Source organism: Elgaria multicarinata, chromosome 6 (genome assembly GCF_023053635.1).
Source record: "Elgaria multicarinata webbii isolate HBS135686 ecotype San Diego chromosome 6, rElgMul1.1.pri, whole genome shotgun sequence".
NCBI classification, from domain to species: Eukaryota; Metazoa; Chordata; class Lepidosauria; order Squamata; family Anguidae; genus Elgaria; species Elgaria multicarinata.
Window position 1 is genome coordinate 3,970,395 of NC_086176.1, and position 19,326 is coordinate 3,989,720.

General features: G+C 44.5%; 1 protein-coding gene across 1 annotated transcript in view; it reads right to left on the reverse strand.

The window, feature by feature from the left end:
- Positions 1 to 19,326, reverse strand: part of STXBP5L (syntaxin binding protein 5L) — a 198,735-nt gene that overhangs the window by 134,579 nt on the left and 44,830 nt on the right. Inside the window, exons 7-8 of the mRNA XM_063128419.1 lie at positions 15,035 to 15,118; positions 11,124 to 11,247 (exon numbers count right to left, since the gene is read on the reverse strand). Coding sequence (XP_062984489.1) covers positions 11,124 to 11,247; positions 15,035 to 15,118 — 208 coding nt within the window. The remainder of the gene's footprint in view (positions 1 to 11,123; positions 11,248 to 15,034; positions 15,119 to 19,326) is intronic.

The window sequence follows — 19,326 nt, forward strand, 5'->3', positions numbered from 1 at the left end:
TCTAGGAAGGAATGGAGCCACTGTAAAACAGTGACTCCAAGTCCCATCCCAGCAAGGTTGATGGTATTGATTAAAAACAGCAAATTAAAATAGTTTAATTTAAAACAAAAAACCAATAAAAACAGTGGCTGGTCAGTTGACAAAGACTTCCTGGAATAGAGTTGTTTTCAAGAGTTGCCAGAAGCAGCCTAGTGTTGGCACCTGCCTGACCTCCAGGGGCATGGAGTCCCAAAGAGAAGGGGCCACCACACTAAAGGCTCTTCTTTTAGTGGACTTCAATCAGGCTAAAGGCCCATGTGGAACCACTAGGAGCATGCCCTCCAAAGATCCATGTGGAACCACCAGGAGCATGCCCTCCAAGTCACTGGTGCCTTGTTAAGGGAGAAGGCGCTCTCTCACGTATCCTGGTCCCAACTTTGTACGCTAGTACCAAACCTTAAACTTAGGCTGGTAGCCAATAGGCAGCCAGTGCATTTCCCCCAGCAAAGGAGTTACATGCTGAAAAGAGGCAGCTCCTGATAAAAGCTGAGTTGCTGCATTCTGCACTAGTTCCAGCTTCCAGAGCAGCCCTAAAGGAAGCCCCACATAAAGTGCAATGCAGTAATCCAGTCTTGAAGTTACTAAAGCCTGTACCACTGTGGCCAAGCTATCCCTGTCCAGAAGAGGCCATAGCTGGCGAGCCAGCCGAAGCTGGTAAAAGGCACTCCAGGCCATCATGACCACTTTGGCCTCCAGCAACACTGATTGATCGAGGAGTACTCCCAAACTACAAACCTGATTATTTCAAATGGAGGGAAACCCCATCCACAATGGTAATGAGCCTATCTCTTGGACTCAGGAACCACACCCACAGGGCTTCCATCTTGCCAGGATTTAGATTCAGTTTCTTGACCCTCTTCCAGCTGATTCAGATGTCCCAGGGAGATAGAGCTGCGTTTCAACAGCTTACTGATGGAATTTTGCTCCAAATCCCCTAATGACCACCCCCAGAGGCTTCATATAGATGTTAAACAACATTGGGGACAAGATGATGCCCTGCGTTATCCCATAGCTTAATTGCAGAGGGGCCGAGAAATTATCACCCAATGTTACTCTCTGAAATCAACCCTGCAGGTAGGACTGTAACGACTGTAACACAGTGCCTCAAACGCTCATCCCACAGAGTTGATCCAGGAGGATACCATGGTTGATGTTGTCAAAAGCCAACGAGAGATCAAACAGAATTAACAGGGTTGTACTCCCCCCACATCCCTCTCTTGATAAACGTCACCCATTAGGGCGACCAAGGCTGATTTAGTCCTGTAACCAGGTCAAAACCCAGACTGAAATGGGTTTAGATACAACTTTAAATAATAAACAAATATTTTGTTACATAGACACCATAGTAAATGTGACAAAAATACATCTTGAATGCACTCTTATACATTCTTTTCTATCTTGCTTTATTTCCCTTATATTAGTTCTAGTTAATACATTTACTGTCTCAATCCAGTAAGTCCCTCCGTAAATTAACATGAATTACCAGTGGGTGAGTGCTTTCCTTATTTCATTAGCAAATTCCATAAATGGATAACATTCTTTATAAAATCTGTCAGTCTGTAAGTATCCTAGCTGTAGTTAGATCTGATTTGTTTGTTTCTACATCAAAGCAAAGTTCCACAACTTGAGCTTTCAGGTCACAATTTTTGGATCCTTGAACGTCTTCCAATTAGCTGTTATTTCTAGTTTTTCTGCGTCTGAAGAAACTACAACAGTCCCTTGTATTTTAATTATTTCTTGTTCAGTAACATATTAACACTGCCTTCAAAAGTCTTGGGTTCATGGGCAATCCAATAACACATGCAAATAAATCCCCTTATTGTTTTTACAATCTCCAACAAAATGGGCTTAGAGTATGATGCAGTGATGTATCACACCCTAAGGAGGATGGAGTAGTAAATCATCTATACCTTGTATTTAAAATATTTTCCCTTAACAGTGTCTAGGGGCATAAGGATACTTCAGAGAAAGGAATCCACACTTATCCCCCCTTCTCTTCACAATTGACATGGAAACAAGTGCACTGGCTGCATCACAGAGGGGGGGTAAAGAGTAGGGCTGTGCACCCACCCCCGATCCGCCTTGGAGGCTGATCCGGAGCCCCCGAAGCAGCCCTGATCAGCCTCGGGGGTTGCCCGAACCACCTTGGCGCTGAAGCCGAGGCAAGATTTGGGCCCTCCGAAGTGACTTGAACTTTTCCCGGCTGCGCAGCCGACACCCAGAAAAGTCTCCCTTTCTCCACTAACCTGGTGCCTCTGCCATCTGCTGCCATCGCTGCCATCCTTGCAAGGGCGGTGGTGGCAGCAGACGGTGGCGGCAAGTAAGCCCCCCCCCTCCTTACCTGCTGCCGCAGCCGCCCACCACCATCACCATCCTTGCATCCGGCAGCTTCCACTTCCCCTGACACATAAGCCCGGAAGTGGGTTGCACAGCCTACTTCTGGGCTTATGCGTCGGGGGCAGTGGAAGCCGCCAGACGCAACAGCCGCAGATGGCAGCAGCAGGTAAGCCTTCCTGCCTCCGCTGCAGCAGACGCAGCAGGTAAGGGACCCATCGAGGGCCGGCTCCGAAGCGGCCCAAAGCTTCGGAGCCAATTGGCTTTGGGTTGCCTCGTCCTTTGCCCAAACCGCCTCGGATCTGTGATTCAGAGGTCTGAATCACTCCAATCCACTTCAGATTTGGGGTTCGGATCTGAGGCGTTGCACAGCCCTAGTAAAGAGGGCATTCCGGTGGGCAGGAAGGGGACGAGAATGGAGACACTGGATGACAAGCTATCCCGAGGCCTCTGCAGCCTCCTTTTCTCTCTATCCAAAGCACCCCATCTAGATGTGCAAAAAAAGCCCATCTACCAAAAATGTAGAGCAGAAGGACAAGGAGGAGACGACAGCCTCCGCTGCTTTTCCCATTCTTTAGTGGATGCTTGTACGCTTCCAAGTTTGGAGACTTATGAGCATCAAGGGAGTAAACAATAAGGCTGTGCCCTCAACCATTGTTCTATGCTAATTGTATCATCAGATCTTTTTCACAGGTTAATTTTGCTCCCTCTCCTAAATCATTCCCTATATCATTCAATAGCTTGTATATAGTAGATGCCAGGCTCTTAATTTCTGAGGCCGATGTTATTACTATTTTCTCAAAACTATTCAAAGCTTGCATAATCTGGACTTTTACTTTGGGGTTATTGGTAAAGTGTATCACTTAGTGTACATTAAACCATTTTTCTTCCATCCGTGTTAATTGTACTCAAAGCTGTGGACCTGATTTTGGTTGCAATTTCCTTATATAGGTCTCTAAGCCTATATAAGCCATTTTCCTCCCATACTTTGAACTGTTTACATGATTTGTCACAACAAGTAACAGAGGAAGACAATCAAAGGGGATGGGGTAGGCATCTAAGGGCGAGTCTACACCTAGGGAGGGGATGGGGAGGATTTCGTGATATGGGGATGGCGAGAGCCTCCCCCTCAGTCCACCTGCGGCACGTGACGTCCTGGGAGGAAGAGGATGTTGCGGCCGCCATTTTGTTCTCCCCCTTGAAAATGAGTGCATGAGCACTCCAGCGATACAGGTAGGGTGTTGTTGTTGTTTTTAAAAAAGATCCTGCTCCACCCCCAATGGAGCTCCATGCCCCATGCCCGGTTCCTGGTCCTTCGCGTTTACTCATGAGGAGCCGGGACAAAACTGGGACGACTGCCCACACATCCTTGGGATGATCCCAAGACCGTGGGAAAAGTCAGGATTAAAGCCATCCCAATAATCCTGCAGAAAGGGAGGGATCATCCTCCCTGCCCACAGGATCCCATGTGCATCATGTGGCGATCCCCAGGATAAGCCCTCACCTAGACATGCCCAAAGTCTTTCTCCATCTTTTCTATATTTGAAGCATATTATAAAGGAACATATTATGTTTTCTCTTTCAAATAATGAATTTGAGATCTTGTCCTGAGATCTTGTCCTTCTATTATTTCCCATTTTTCCACTGGTGATCCATGATTTTATCCATTATTATTTAATTAGTGTAACCATTGCTTGATTTGGAATGGATCGTAATATCTCAGTAGAGCATGAACCTCCAACCCCCGTTTTTCACTTTCTTCCTACACTAGTGCAAAGCTCATGTCGCCACAGGTGCTAGAAGTCTGAGAATGATTGGATGAAAATATGTCTGGCTGTTTCCCTTGTGGTTGGAACACTTTCAAGGGGTATTTCCTGTTTTCCCTCTCTCAACTTTCCAATTATCTCCTGCATCAGCTTTCCTTCAATGAGCACCCCAATTATACAAACTCTACCCACTACATTAAAGCAAGCCTCCCCACTATAGTGAATGGGGTGTTCCATCCGACCGACCTCCCTCTCATTCACTCCCACAATTTAGTCTTCCTCCTTCTGATGAAAAACTCTTCCTATTCCATGAAAGTATAGACAGCCAGACCCTTCTCTGTTGCAGGGAAAGAGAGTATTCCAAGCCTCCACCCAAGAAACCCCACCCTCACCTTCACCTGGGCCTGAAAAACAAATGGTAAGACAGGACGGAGGGGGGAGGAAAAAAACCACTGCCTTTCTCTCACTTGCCCTGAGCCAGAGCCATGCAATATGGCTCTGGTCTTGTGCCCTGCCCACTCTTGCCACGTCACCCCACTCTCTCACACCCGCAGACACTCAACATACACACAAACCCCACCCAGGCACAGGACATCACAGAAGGAGCAGCAGCCCCTCCCTCTTCGTTCTCTGATTTGTCCCATTCAAAACAATACAATCCGAGGTAGGGGAGTGTGGTTGTTGCCCCTAGCAACCACCCTGAGGCCTAGCAGTGCCCCATAAAGCCTGCCTGCGAAGCCTCATGAATAAAAACAAACCCAAACAGAAACAGAAAAAAGGAAAGTGGGAGGATGCAGGTAATGGGGATTGTTTGGTGTGTTCTTTCTAAAAAGATATTTGGAATTTCTTTAAGTTTCAATTTGAAAGCACATGATGCTTGGTGTGGAGGGGGGGCATCTGTACAACAGTGCTTTTGCTAGCTGATTCCCCCAAAACCCTGAGCATCGCTGCTGCGAAGCGGAATCAATGGGCTTCAAATACTGAAGGACTGGAAAAATGCCAAAAAAAAAAAAAAAATCTTGGCAACTCTGCGCAACTTTGATTTTATTTAATTTCTGCATTATATACTATAAGTGCCCTTACTTTCATTCCCTGGAGATTAATATCATGATGGTGGCCATTCCTAGGCTTGTCAAGCCCACCCTCTGCCCTCCACCCTGGACTCCCATGCTTACCCCTAGCTATGCCCACTTTCTTAACCTGAACTGAAGCAACCACTGATAGGAGAAACAAGTGTGGGGATCTCAAGCAATGAAAAAAGTTGTGGTAAAATGACACTTCGAAAAAGCACAGTTTTCTGGGGGAAGACCGACGTGGCTGCAAGTTGGCAACTGTGTCATATAAACAATGGGGTCACAACTGCACAGCCGCGATAGACCGTAGTAATAGGAGGCTGTTTGGCATGGAGCAAATAAATATACTGTTTTGCTATTAAACGTTGAACTTTTCCGAACTTTCAAAATTTTCTGCACATCTATTTAGCTCAAGCTTCAGTTTTTTAAAAAGCGCAAAATCAGTCTGGTAGATTGTTAGTAATAAGTGTTACACTAAAGTATGCTTATATAGAATACTTTTTAAAAAAACTGAATCTGGAGTTTTATCACTGAAAATACATTTTATAAATAATGTTTGTCAATTGTTTAGTATACTTATGGGTACATGAATTAGTACAGTTTGGAATAAAAATAATAATGTAGTAATTTCTTCTTAACTGCTGTTTTTTTTCACCAGCCATTTAGTTTCAATTTTTTGTTTTATATCTCTAATAACTGGTTTATAATCTGTGTCTAATTATTTTTGACAAAACTGTTGGGATAATAATCCCTAAATATTTAAACTTTTTGGTACAGGTGGGTATACCTGAGAGTTTTTCCAGTCTTATACATCCATATTTATACATAGATTTTTTAATAGTTGATTTGCATCCCTACATCTATAGCCTTCTTAATTACATCCATAGCCTTCTTCAAGCTATGATGGGGTTTCAATATTAGATAATCTACAAATAACAGTAGATTGGTGGTATATTCTGAATTGATGGATATACCTGCTATACCCGGTGAAGTGTGTTACAGTTTGGAAAGAGGTTCTATTGTGAAAGCAAAAGAAGTGGAGATAATGGGTTTAGTCCCCCTATTAATCTGAATAGGCTATGGATCCAGACTATTTGTCCTGAGTATTGGCTGGTTTGGGCAATACAATTGGAATAGGCAGTTAGAAAATTTGTCATTCATTGCCATCTGTTTACTTAATTCCCTGCCACTTCATCCAGAGATGAAATCAATGGCACCACTTAAGAATAGGACATCAAGTCTGTCTGGAAATCCTCCAGAGCTGACTGCAGAGAAATCCCTTCCGGTTATTGGAAAGACTGTAGAGCACTTTGCCTTGATGGGTTTCCCATACTTGAATCAACAGGGTATGATGAGGTGGTCTGAGTGGAAACACTAGTGCATGGCATGCTGGATAGGTATAGTGAATCATGAGAAGCTGTGCTTGACACTTCCATTGGTGGCATTGTGGAAGTAGCCCTTAGTATCATGGAAACAACTGATGAAAGTTGTTGGTTCTGGTGGCACCTGAGACACTTCCCAATGGAGTGTGTCGGCTAGAGTAAGCATCTCCAGCAGCCTCTCCATATCTTCAGAGATGCTTATTGCTACAATATTGGCATTGTTGAGATCCCCCAAAGAAGGTGATATCCAATCCCAATTGTAATATGGCAAGCACAATTAATACCAAAGTGTTTGACAGCACCTGGAGCCCTAGCTTCCTTGATTGGAATAAAAGTAGCCTTCATGCAGCAGGATGTGCATGAAGGCGATGCATGAAGCAGAAAAAGAAGGCAATCAAGTATGCCTACCGTTCATTCTCTTCCTTAGTGGCAGGTAAGCAGGTTTATGACCCCCCTGGAAAAAGTGAAGCAGAAGTTGAGGGGGCAGGATTGCAGTTTGAGATTGATAAAGAAATGGTCAAAGAACACCTAATTTCCTTGAATGAGTTCGAATCTCCAGGGCCCGATGAACTGCATCCTAGAGTAATGAAGGAGCTAGCGGAAGAACTCTCAGAACCACTGTCTATTATCTTTGCAAAATCATGGAAGACGGGTGAGGTGCCGGATGACTGGAGGAGGGCTAACGTTGTCCCTATCTTCAAAAAGGGCAAAAAGGAGGAACCTGGGAACTACAGACCAGTCAGTCTGACATCCATCCCTGGGAAAATTTTGGAGCAGATCATAAAGAAGTCAATCTGTAAGCACCTTGAAATCAATGCAGTAATTACTAGAAGCCAGCATGGATTTGTCAGGAACAAATCCTGTCAGACTAATTTGATCCAATTTTTTGATCGGGTAACCTCCCTTGTGGAATGTGGGAATGCTGTGGACGTCATATATCTTGACTTCAGCAAAGCTTTTGACGAAGTACCACATGACATTCTGATTAACAAAAAAGCTAATAGTGAGCTAGACGGAACAACTATTAGGTGGATTCACAGTTGGCTACAGAATTGGACTCAAAGAGTACTTATCAATGGAACCTTCTCAAACTGGGGAGAGGCAACGAGTGGGGTATTGCAGGGCTCAGCCCTGGGCCCAGTGCTCTTCAACATTTTTATTAATAATTTGGACGAGGAGGTGCAGGGAACGCTGATCAAATTTGCAGATGACACAAATCTGGGTGAGATAGCTAATACCCTGGAAGACAGAAACAAACTTCTTGATAGGCTGGAGTGCTGGGCTGAAAACAACAGGATGAAATTTAATAGGGATAAATGCCAAGTTCTACATTTAGGAAATAGAAACCAAATGCACAGTTACAAGATGGGGGATACTTGGCTCAGCAATACTACAAACGAGAAGGATCTTGGAATTGTTGTAGATTCAAGCTGAATATGAGCCAACAGTGCAATATGGCTGCAAGAAAGGCAAATGCTATTTTGAGCTGCATTAATAGAAGTATAGCTTCCAAATCACGTGAGGTACTGGTTCCTCTCTATTCGGCCCTGGTTAGGCCTCATCTAGAGTATTGCGTCCAGTTCTGGGCTCCACAATTCAAGAAGGACGCAGACAAGCTGGAGCGTGTTCAGAGGAGAGCAACCAGGATGATCAGGGGTCTGGAAACAAAGCCCTAAGAAGTGAGACTGAAAGAACTGGGCAAAGAACTGGAGAAGAGAAGATTGAGGGGAGACATGATAGCACTCTTCAAATACTTAAAAGGTTGTCACACAGAGGAGGGCCAGGATCTCTTCTCGATCATTCCAGAGTGCAGGACACGGAATAATGGGCTCAGGTTACAGGAAGTCAGATTCCAGCTGGACATCAGGAAAAACGTCCTGACTGTTAGAGCAGTACGACAATGGAACCAGTTACCTAGGGAGGTTGTGAGCTCTCCCACACTAGAGGTATTCAAGAAGCAGCTGGACAACCATCTGTCAGGGATGCTGTAGGGTGGATTCCTGCACTAAGCATATTTCCCAGGTATACAAGCTAAGAATTCCCTTAATGGTTTCTGTCTACCAGAGTACAGAGGAAATCTCCCAATTTCACAACTCTTACTTCCATCTTCCTTGGTTGGGGAAGTATTGATGGCCAAGCTCCCTCTGCCTACATGCTAGGTTGCCATGCCTCGGGTGAATTCTTTTATTCAGGGAAATCTCATGGTGAAAAGCTTCATGGTTACACATACAAAAACACTTAAAGCTGATTGATGGTCAGAAAGCTCTATGTTTCAAGATTACGTACAGTTAAAATGCTTTAACTGCCTGGTTTCCTGGTTGTCATCTCAATGGTTTCAAACCTGACCAAAGGAAGGCAAAGATTTCTGGGATAAAGAAACCCTGGGAAAACCTGACTTTTCCCGGGAAATGTGGGCACCCATCCCGCCTGGTGCGATGCTTACTTGTGAGTAAGCGTGGCACCAGAAATCAGGGGAGGGGGTGGCAGCAATTTTGCCACCCCTGGGATGGCAGGGGGTGGTGGTTGGGGAGCGGTTTCGAGTGGTTTTAAAATAAAAAAACTATTTACATTTTCAGTGGAGCGGGGCCTTGCTCTTGCGCAACCATCACTGCTGCTTCCAAAAAAAAAAAAAAAAGGTGCCCAGACCATCCCTGGACGGCGCAGGCATGTGGACCCAGGGGGATAATCTCGGAACCAGGAAATCCTGAAACCCTCCCCAACCCCTCCTTGAAAGTTGGGAGGTATAGAAATGGCTAGAGACAAGCTTGCACAGACATTCCAAACTAGTTCTCGTTAAATCTACTTACAACCCTGAAAGGCCTCTCCAGCCTTGCATGAGAGTTATACCTGACACTCTGCCAGGTAAAAAGCCAATAGACCCTGGAGTCCTCCTCAATCAGCGACTTGGGTTAAATTTTGGCAGCCATAAGTATATTAGGTATAACTTTCATGCAAGGCCTGGGAGGCCTGACAGGGTTGTCAACACAGTCGGAAATCATTGCCCCACTCATCACAAGTGATATCAGGTGACAGACATTTTCGCAGTTGCTGTAAGATATGACAATCCTGAGGAAGCTTAAGAAGAAGCAGAAAATAGTCGGTGAAGAAGCAGAAACTGAGCAACAGTTGGGAGGCAGCATTTACGTTCTAGAATTTGGCTATATGCTAAAGCTGACCCAGGGAGAACATGAGAAGAGCCCTGCTGGGTCAGACCATGGGTCCATCTAGTTCAGCATTCTGTTCACCCACTGGCCAACCAGATGTCAATGGGAAACCCACAACAGCACCTGCAACTGATGTACATTGCCTTACTGCTTCCGATACTAGAGGTAGCACATAGCCATCAGGACTAGTAGCCACTGATAGCCTTCTCCTCCAGGAATGTGTCTGTTTCCTACCAGGAAGGGAGAAAAATGTTATTTAACCCTTCTCCACTCTGAGGCCTGAGAGGGAGACCTCAGCCAATAACCCTACTATGATCCTCCTATATCCAGATTTATTCCAGAGGCTTAATTTAATACTAGGGTAGATTATTCAAGACCCCTATTACAATTATAGTCCCCATTATGGAAAGCAGCTAGAATTAAGAACCGGAGGGGGGATCAAGAAAAGGTGGAAACAAAGTTCCCACTACAACACTCAGGAGCCCAATGCCTCAAGGACTGCTTCTCCCACTATGAACCTATCCAGTCCCTGAGGTCAGCTTCAGAGGCCCTTCTCTATGTGCCATCCCCCCAAGAAGCTAGGTTGCTGTTGTTCAGGAACATGCCTTTTCTATGATATGTGTTTATGGAAAGCTATCCCCATGGAAGCTCAGCTGACACTGACACTTTTTCAGCACCAGGCAAACATATACTTATTTTCCCAGGCATTTGGACATTAGTTCTAGGCTGTGAGATGGAGATTTTGTGTAATGTGGATGGAACCTTTCATAGTCATAACTGAAAGACTGCCTTCTCCCATACGAGCCTGCCTGGTTCTTGTTTTTTGAAAGAGGCCCTTGTTTCGAGACTGCCACCTACAGAGGAACATTTGATGGCAATGCGAAAGAGGGTGGCTTTCTCGGTGGCTGCTCCTTGGCTGTGGAACTCCCTGCCTAAGGAGGCTAGGTTTGCTTCTTCTCTGCTGTCCTTCTGCCGGCAGACTGCTTTATTCAAGCGGGCCTCTGGTATTTAAGCAGGTCTATTGAACTGGCTACTGTTTTTACTGTGTTGTTATTGTGTTTTTCATGGTTTTTCATATATTTGCTAATTGTTACTTTTGTCAATCATAGTAAGTCACCTTGAGTGCCATTATTGGTAGAAAGGCAGCATACAAATCAAATAAATAAACAAACAAATACATTATTGTTATTGTTGTTGTTGTTATTGTTGATGATAATGATGGATCAGAGCTAGCAGTATGATAGAAGTAAATAGAGAATTGCTCACAGAAACAATAGTCCACACACTATTTAGCTGCTATTTAGCCACAGTTTTGTGTGGCCTAATTATATTTTATGAGTATCAGCAGTATCTTGCATATCTTACCATGTGGAATGATGATCTGGAAAGGCCTGCTGGGACTTTTTAGATTCCACAGAGTCAAACTGCCATCAGAATGACTGCACATAAAGTGCTTCCCTTCGTGATGCCATCCAATAGAATGAATTGCCTAAAAGACACAATAGTAATAACAGGTAGAATAATCTGTATTTGACACTTGGATGAAATTAAATAAGTAAAACTATTATATATATAAACAGAGGGGGGATCTTGCGATATCTTCATCCCTCCATCACGCAATAACAGGTAGGTCTAGCTAAGGCCTCTGTCTGTAAGCAGACAAACAGAAACACTTGCAGTCCAAACCTATGCATGTTTACCCAGAAATAGTTTACTGCCACTGCATTCATTGAGCCTACCTCTAAATAAAAGAGCACAGGGCAGCAGCTTTCATGTGCATGTGTGATTTGGTTTAAAAGCTAAAAATCCATCTACGCAGCATTCGGTTTCTGCCAAATGCTTCTGAGAAGCTCACAAGCAGGATGAAACGGTAACAGCCATTCCCTGCTGCTTGTCACATATAAGTGGTTTTCAAGAGTATACAACCTCAGAAGCGAAGACACACTATTTCTAATTGACTCTAATTAAGTTAATCCTTTTAAAAACTGCCTATGCTGCTAATGACGTGATATTCTGTCACATAGTTAATCATGTATAGCATGAAAAGGTATGCCCTTTTGTTCGAACTCATGATCCTCATTTTTTTGAGTGAATGACTATGAATATTTTTCCTCCATTTATATCCCTGGGCCAAATCTAACTTCCTGACAACAAAACCCTTTCTCATTGCAGACCCAGAGATAAACAGACTATGGGGAGGAAGGTGTTGTACACAACATTCCACTGAGGGAGAGAGTCTGGTCAGGATCCATGATTGGGCCTTCTCAGTACTTGAATATGAATTCCCACCCCTAAATGTCGCTTTTATAAGCTAAAACTGCTTAAATTGCTACTTGTGTCCTGCCAATTAAACCTTAGTCAAAATAATGTATAATGCAGTAGACTCAGGGCTGACAAAGTATGAGAAAATGATGAAGGGAAGGGCCATAGTTCAGTGAAATAGAGTACATGCTTTGCAGGCAGAAGGTATCAGGTTCAATCCCAGGCTTCTCCAGGTAGGGCAAGGAAGGAATCCTGCCTAAAACCTGAAGAGCTTCTGCCAGTCAGTGTCAACAATACTGGGCTAGATGATCCAATTGTCTGACTCAGTATAAGGCAGCTTCCTATGATCCTATGAAGAGGAGTGAAAGACAAGCCGTGAAGCTGAGTTTTCAACGAAGTGCTAAACCTGCACCTATTAGTCTCTACATGACTGAATGCTCCTCTGTATGTGTTTATACTGGAGGAAAGTGTTCTCTCCCTTGATTTTTTAAAGCAACGAGCAGTTAATAATTTGAGCCTCACTTTATAGTCTGAAGTGGTCCTATCCAGACACAGGTTTGCCACCTCAGTGAAAACTATTTTTGAAAGTGTCTGCTCCCTGCTCAGAGCAGCGTACATGAAGATTTTAAAAGAGGCGGCAATTAGACCACTCCTGAAGAAGCCTAACCTGGACCCAGAGGATGTTAACAACTACAGGCCGGTGGCTAATATCCTTTTCCTGGGCAAGGTGCTTGAGCGGGTGGTTGCAGGACAACTCCAGGCACTCTTGAATGAAACGGATTATCTAGATCCATTTCAATCGGGTTTCAGGCCTGGTTTTGGAACGGAATCTGCCTTGGTCGCCCTGTGGGATGACCTCTGTCGGGAGAGAGACAGGGGGAGTGCGACCCTGTTGGTTCTCCTAGACCTCTCAGCGGCCTTCGATACCATCGACCATGGTATCCTTCTGGATAGGTTGTCTGAGCTGGGAGTTGGAGGTACTGCGTTGCAGTGGTTCCGCTCCTACTTGGATGGCCGATTCCAGAAGGTGGTGCTGGGGGATTATTGCTCTGTGCCGTGGCACCTAAGCCATGGGGTTCCACAGGGCTCTATCTTATCCCCTATGCTGTTTAACATATACATGAAGCCGCTGGGGAAGGTTATCCGGAGATGTGGACTGAGGTGTCATCAATATGCAGATGATACCCAGCTCTACATTTCCTTTTCATCAAACCCAGGTGAGGCAGTGGCTGTTCTGAACCAGTGCCTGGGCACGGTAATGGACTGGATGAGGGCTAACAAACTGAGACTCAATCCAGACAAGACGGAGGTACTGTTAGCGGGTGGTTCTTCTGTCCGGCGAGGTGATGTTTGCCCTATCCTGGACGGGGTTGCACTCCCCCTAAAGGATCGGGTCCGTAGTTTGGGGGTGCTCTTGGATCCAGAACTGTCACTTGAGGCACAGGTGAATTCAGTGGCAAAGAGCACCTTTTATCAGCTCAGGCTGATATACCAGCTGCGCCCTTATCTGGACAGAGATAGCTTAGCTACAGTTATCCATGCTCTGATAACCTCTCGTTTGGATTACTGCAATGCGTTATACGTGGGGCTGCCTTTGAAAACGGTCCGGAAACTTCAACTGGTACAAAACAGGGCAGCATGCTTACTAACAGGGACTGGCCGACGAGACCACATTACGCCAGTCCTTTTCCTGCTTCATTGGCTGCCAGTCCAGGTCCGGGTCCGATTCAAAGTGCTGGTATTAACATTTAAAGCCCTAAACGGCTTGGAGCCAGGTTATCTGAAGGAACGCCTCCTCCCGTATGTACCTGCCCGGACCCTAAGGTCATCTTCAGGGGTCCTTCTCCGTGAGCCCCTGCCAAAGGAAGTGAGGCAGGTGGCTACCAGGAGGAGGGCCTTCTCTGCTGTGGCACCCCGGCTGTGGAATGAGCTCCCTAAGGAGGTTCGCTTGGCACCTACATTATATGCTTTTAGACGCCAGGTGAAGACCTTTTTATTCTCCCAACATTTTAACAATCTATAAATTTTAAATAACATGGTTTTAAATTTGTAATTTTGCATTGCTGCTGTTTTTATCTGGTTGAGCTTTTATATTATATTTTATATTATGGTTTTATACTGTTGTTTTATACTTTGAATGTTTTTAATTTTTGTGAACCGCCCAGAGAGCTCCGGCTATTAGGCGGTATAGAAATGTAATAAATAAATAAATAAATAAATAAATTTCCTCATTTGATCTCTGTGAAGTAAATTAGACTGCAAGAGACATCTGGCCCAAGGGTACCCAAGGAGTTTCCATCAAGACTAAGCAGGGGGTTGAGCTCAGGTCTCCTACTTTCTGCGGGCTGTGCCATGCTAGCTCTAATAAAGAGGGCAAATAAATACAATAAGTATAACAAAGCTAGAAGCATAAGAACATCAGAAGAGACATGCTGGATCAGATCAAGGGCTCATGTAGTCCAGCACTCTGTTCACACAGTGGCCAACCAGCCAGGGAACCACAAGCAGCTCATGGTGCAACAGCACCCTCCCACCCATCTTCCCCAGCAACTAGTGCACACTGGCTTACTGCCTCTGATGTTGGAGGTTGCATCAGGAGTAGTAGCCATCGATAGCCTTCTCCACCAGGAATTTATCCAACCCCTTTGAAAGCCATCCAAATTGGTGGCCATCACCACATCTTATGGTAGTGAATTCCATACATTAACTATGCACTATGTGAAGAAGTACTTCCTTTTATCTGTCCTGAATCTTCCACCAATCAGCTTCATGGAAAGGTTGTGCTATATACTGTTGTGAATGGCCACTGTAATTAACTTGTATACATTTGGACTTTACACAGAAACGTCATAGCCTTTATTTGGGTTTTACTGTAACAGTCTACCCCAGCTACATCTTTGAGACAAATACAATCATTGTATATATTGTAGAAAATAGACCTGTTTTAACTAGAAGTATTTTTCAAGACTTTTAACACACAGGTTGTGCTTTTAAAGAAAACAGAAATAGCTTACCTCATCATAGTATACTCTTAAATCTGCTCTTTTTGTTCTCAAATCCCAGAATACTACGGTCCCATTTTCATAGCCTATCAATAGCTGGGGGTGGGGGTGGAGGGAAGCCAAACATAATCAGGTTCTCAAATTTTGAATGTTTTTTTTTAACTGATTTTGTTTTACTGTATAATTATACTTTATATTATTAGCTTTGTTCATACATGAGTAGTTTTTCACCAAAAAAAATCAGTCAGCATTTACACTGAGCCATACTTACAAATAAGAGCTCATCAATCAGAAAGAAACTTGTTTTTGTTAATTTACAAAGAATTATTTTCCTCACAGGCAATGCCTCAACTTAATTAACTAAGGATACCTAGTGGAAATAATTATGACTACAATTGTACTTCATTAGAATCAATAGTTTATTTCTTGATTATTAGAGAGGATTGCATCCTATGGTAATATAATTTGTTTGGGTTTTGCCTTACCCATTACTTGGCTTTCCAAAGATTCTGTGAGACCTGAATGGAAATTGCTACATATTTTTTTTTATTAAGTGTTGTGTCTCTGGAAGATAATCGCAACAAAGGCTGGAGTCAGGCAATAGGTGTGTGTCTCGTGTCCCCCCCCCCCCCCCAGTGAGCTGAAATTCGCATCGTTGCTCCTGATGGACTTGGGTGGTTTTTTCCTGTTCCACTATTGCCTCTGGGCCAAACCAGACATGTGTATTTGCATTTAACATGCAAGTTATTGAAATGTAGAATTTAATAATCAGTTGGGATGGTTGCTGAACCATTGCAGGCATGGGGCTGATCTAAACAGAGGCACATTCTGAGGTGATTTGAACAAAATCCAGATTTTCATAAAATCAAATAAGCTTCTTCCATGTGAGGCACTGTACTCCTCAGGAAAAAAACACTTTCGTGGGCAAACGAGAACTGCCTTAAGTCAGGTTTGTGGGGGCGCAGTCCTGCGAGTAAAAATGAACTTCAATAATTGCTAGGTGCAGGGCAGCCACTGACAGGAGGGTTGCTCCCCCTCCCCTTTCCCTCCTCCCTCCTGTGTTAAATGAAGAGCAGTGGAGAATATTCATGAACACCCCCCACCACACACACAATATGAAGCAGCAAGTGGGTGGACAGGTGGGCAGGCAAGCAGGCAGCCTGAGCGAGCTGAGCCCGTGTATATGAACTGCCCTCTGCCCCACCTCCCATGAAGTGCTTCTGAGTACGGTTCAGGAAAAACATCTGCCCTGGGAACCTTTCTTAGCTATGTTTGTTTCTAGATGCACAGTTCTGAATCAACAAACTCCACCCCCACCCCCCAGCTCACATGTTCATAAAGTGCAATGGAGGAGTTACTTCTGAGTAGACCTGCTCCTCCCCTCTGTCGATCAATGTTGATCTCCCCCAGCCTGCATTCAAGTCAGTTCAGGTCATGTGGACTCTCAAACTACACTCAACCCACTGTGACAGAAAAATCCATCACAAACGAGTTGGTAATAAAGTGGTTTTTGAAGCGTGGAAAAGGACACCTGCTACTGAGATGGCCATGCGTCATCTGACACAATCGTATTAAGGGTGCAGTAAAATGAGGGTAAAAGCCCCATGTAGATGTGCCCATGGAAAGGGAATTTGCATTGGAAGGAAATCCCACATTGGCATCAACTTGTGATTTACTCCCAATACAAATGCAACCTCCAGAGGAGGGATATTCCTCAGGACCAAAGCAGGGGAAGAAGGACTGAAATCCCCTCTCCAAACCTGCTGTGATCCTGACAATGTTGAATCCTCAACTGATGATATTACTACTCTTTAAAAATTGCATGTTAAATGCAAAAACACATTTAAGATACCAGCTTTGTTCATGCATTTTGAAGGGGATTTTATTTTTAGAACTTCAGAAAGAGGCAACAATGGAACAGGAGAAATGACCATGTACACAAGGCTTGGGGAATCTGGTGACTGGAACCAATGTGTGGTGGGAAGGCTAAATCTAGATGGCAGGAGTCCGCGCAGTCTATCTGGTGGCCATCCCACTTGTCAAGCCCACACCCTCTGCCCTGCATTTCTGGGCTTATCCTGCATGGGGAACCGCCCCTAGGAACTGCCCCTAGGAATGTCCCTGAACCAAAGCCATCATGGACAGATGGGAGAAACAATGAGGTGGCATCAAAACAAATGGGAAAAGGCACCGCAAGAAAGCGTAGTTTCGAAGGTAAAACCCCGATGTGGCTGCAAGTTGGTGGCTGCATCCTTTAAACAACGCAGTGTCACTGCGCAGCCACTATGGGGCTTACAGGGTGCACAGAGAAGCCCCTGGGCACTAGCAAGGAGAACCAATAGGAGAAATTGCCTTTTCTCAAACTGGGAGAGCGCAATTGTTTTTGGACTGCTTGAGGGGGGAAGAGCTGTTGGCATGCCAGCCTCCTTCCTTAGGGAGCCGGAGCAGAGAAAGAGCAGCACCCCCAGTGTAAGAGTCCCCTTTGCTGTTTAACCCCATCCAAACAAGGGGAGTGGGGGAATCCCAGAGGGCTGCAAAGAGCAGCTGCTGCTAAATTAGGAGGCAGAGGCAGGGACACCAACAAAGATGCAATTGCAGAACTTTAAAAAAATGTCCCTCCTCATTCGTATCAGCCCAGAGCTGGTGAGGCTCAAATGCCCAAAACATCATTGCCAATGTCAAAAGTACACCTCTTGGAAAAGGTTGAAGAGTAGCATTAAAGATGCACAGATTTTGCTTATTCTGTTCTGGGTGTGTTTTACAGATCATCCGGCATCTTTTATTCCATCATCCGGTCATTGACCAAGTCGGATTACTCCCTACTGTCTTGGAGAAGTATATTAAAAACTCTGCCACAATTTACTTTTGCTGGCATGTAAGTTTTTGCATATTTTTCTTATCTCAGTGTTCAATCAATGAGCAGGGCACACACACACAGAGATTGTTACAAAGCAAAGTTTATAGAGAATTGTAGTTTTCTGTGTGTTTAATGGTGGTGTATATATTAGCATACTTTCCAGCAACTTCCACATTTTCATACGGATAAATTTGCATACAATTCTGAAAAGTAAAAAAACTGGTCTGCAAGTCTGCAGAATCCGTGCAACTCAGAAAATGCTATTCTGCTGCAGAATCTGTGATCGGGTTCATAGAAATCTGAAGGCATTTGAATCCATTTTGATTTTTTCTAATTATCTTAAGCAGCACTAACTTTACACCTACGGAGATAGTGCCACTCTTCTCTTCAAAAAAGTTGGCCTTTTCTTGGTTTGAAAAAAAGAGGAGGAGTCACAGAGAAAACACAGCAGGTCTTTGATTCCACCATGGGGTTGTGTTGTTTTCCCTTGCCTCCGCCAAAAGCTAGTAAACAAAATGTGGCAACTTCACACTAAATTCTTCATCTGAAAGCACCCAAAGTGCTGGTACTCACCAGAATGACCTGCACAAATAAGACCAGCTTATTTCTTTCTGTCATGAGACATATGAAGGACATTTGGCAGGTTCCTGAGGCAGGGCCTCCTTAGGCCTTAGCTAGGCCGGGCGAAATCCCGGGGCAAACCCCAGGAACGTCCCTGCGCATCCACATGACGCACAGGGGATCCCGGGATCATGGAGGGATGATCCCTCCCTTGTCCTGGGATCTCGCCCTCCCCTTTGGGCCTGCTTTTTCTGTGGTCCCAAGCTAAGCCCAAGACCGCGGAATGTGTGGCCTGTTGCCGCGGAACCGCGCATGGGAAAAGGAATTAAAATTAAAATAGCTGGAAAAGGAATTTAAATTTAAAAAAAACTTACCTTTAGCGCATGAGAATTTGTGCGTTCCTTCCTCTTAAAAAAAAATGGCGGGCGCGACACCTGTCCTCCTGAGGTCGTCGCGCCTCACGTGTAAACGGAGGAGGGATCTCGCATTAATCACAATGCGAGATCTTCCCTCCTCCATCAAGGACTATGAGGTAGGTCTAGCTAAGGCCTTAGTGACTGCTCCCAAGCTCAGGAATCCCTTGCCGAGGGAGGCCCTTCTACCACATTCTCCGATTTCCTTCTGTCATAAGGCAAATGCATTTTATTCAATCAGGCTTTGGCCTTGTTAAGCTGACTTGCTATAAGCTGACTGTAAATTTTGTAATTTGTTCAATTAGCTGTTTTTAAAATCTTTTTTATTTATGTTTTATCTTCCTTTTAACATTTTAATGGTTATTTTAGCGTGACCATAAGTCCAGATCCCACAGGACAAGTCCGGAAATGGAGGGGGGGGGAATTCAGCGTCCAGGGGGAAATGTAATCATTAATTAAAACGTCCGGGAGTT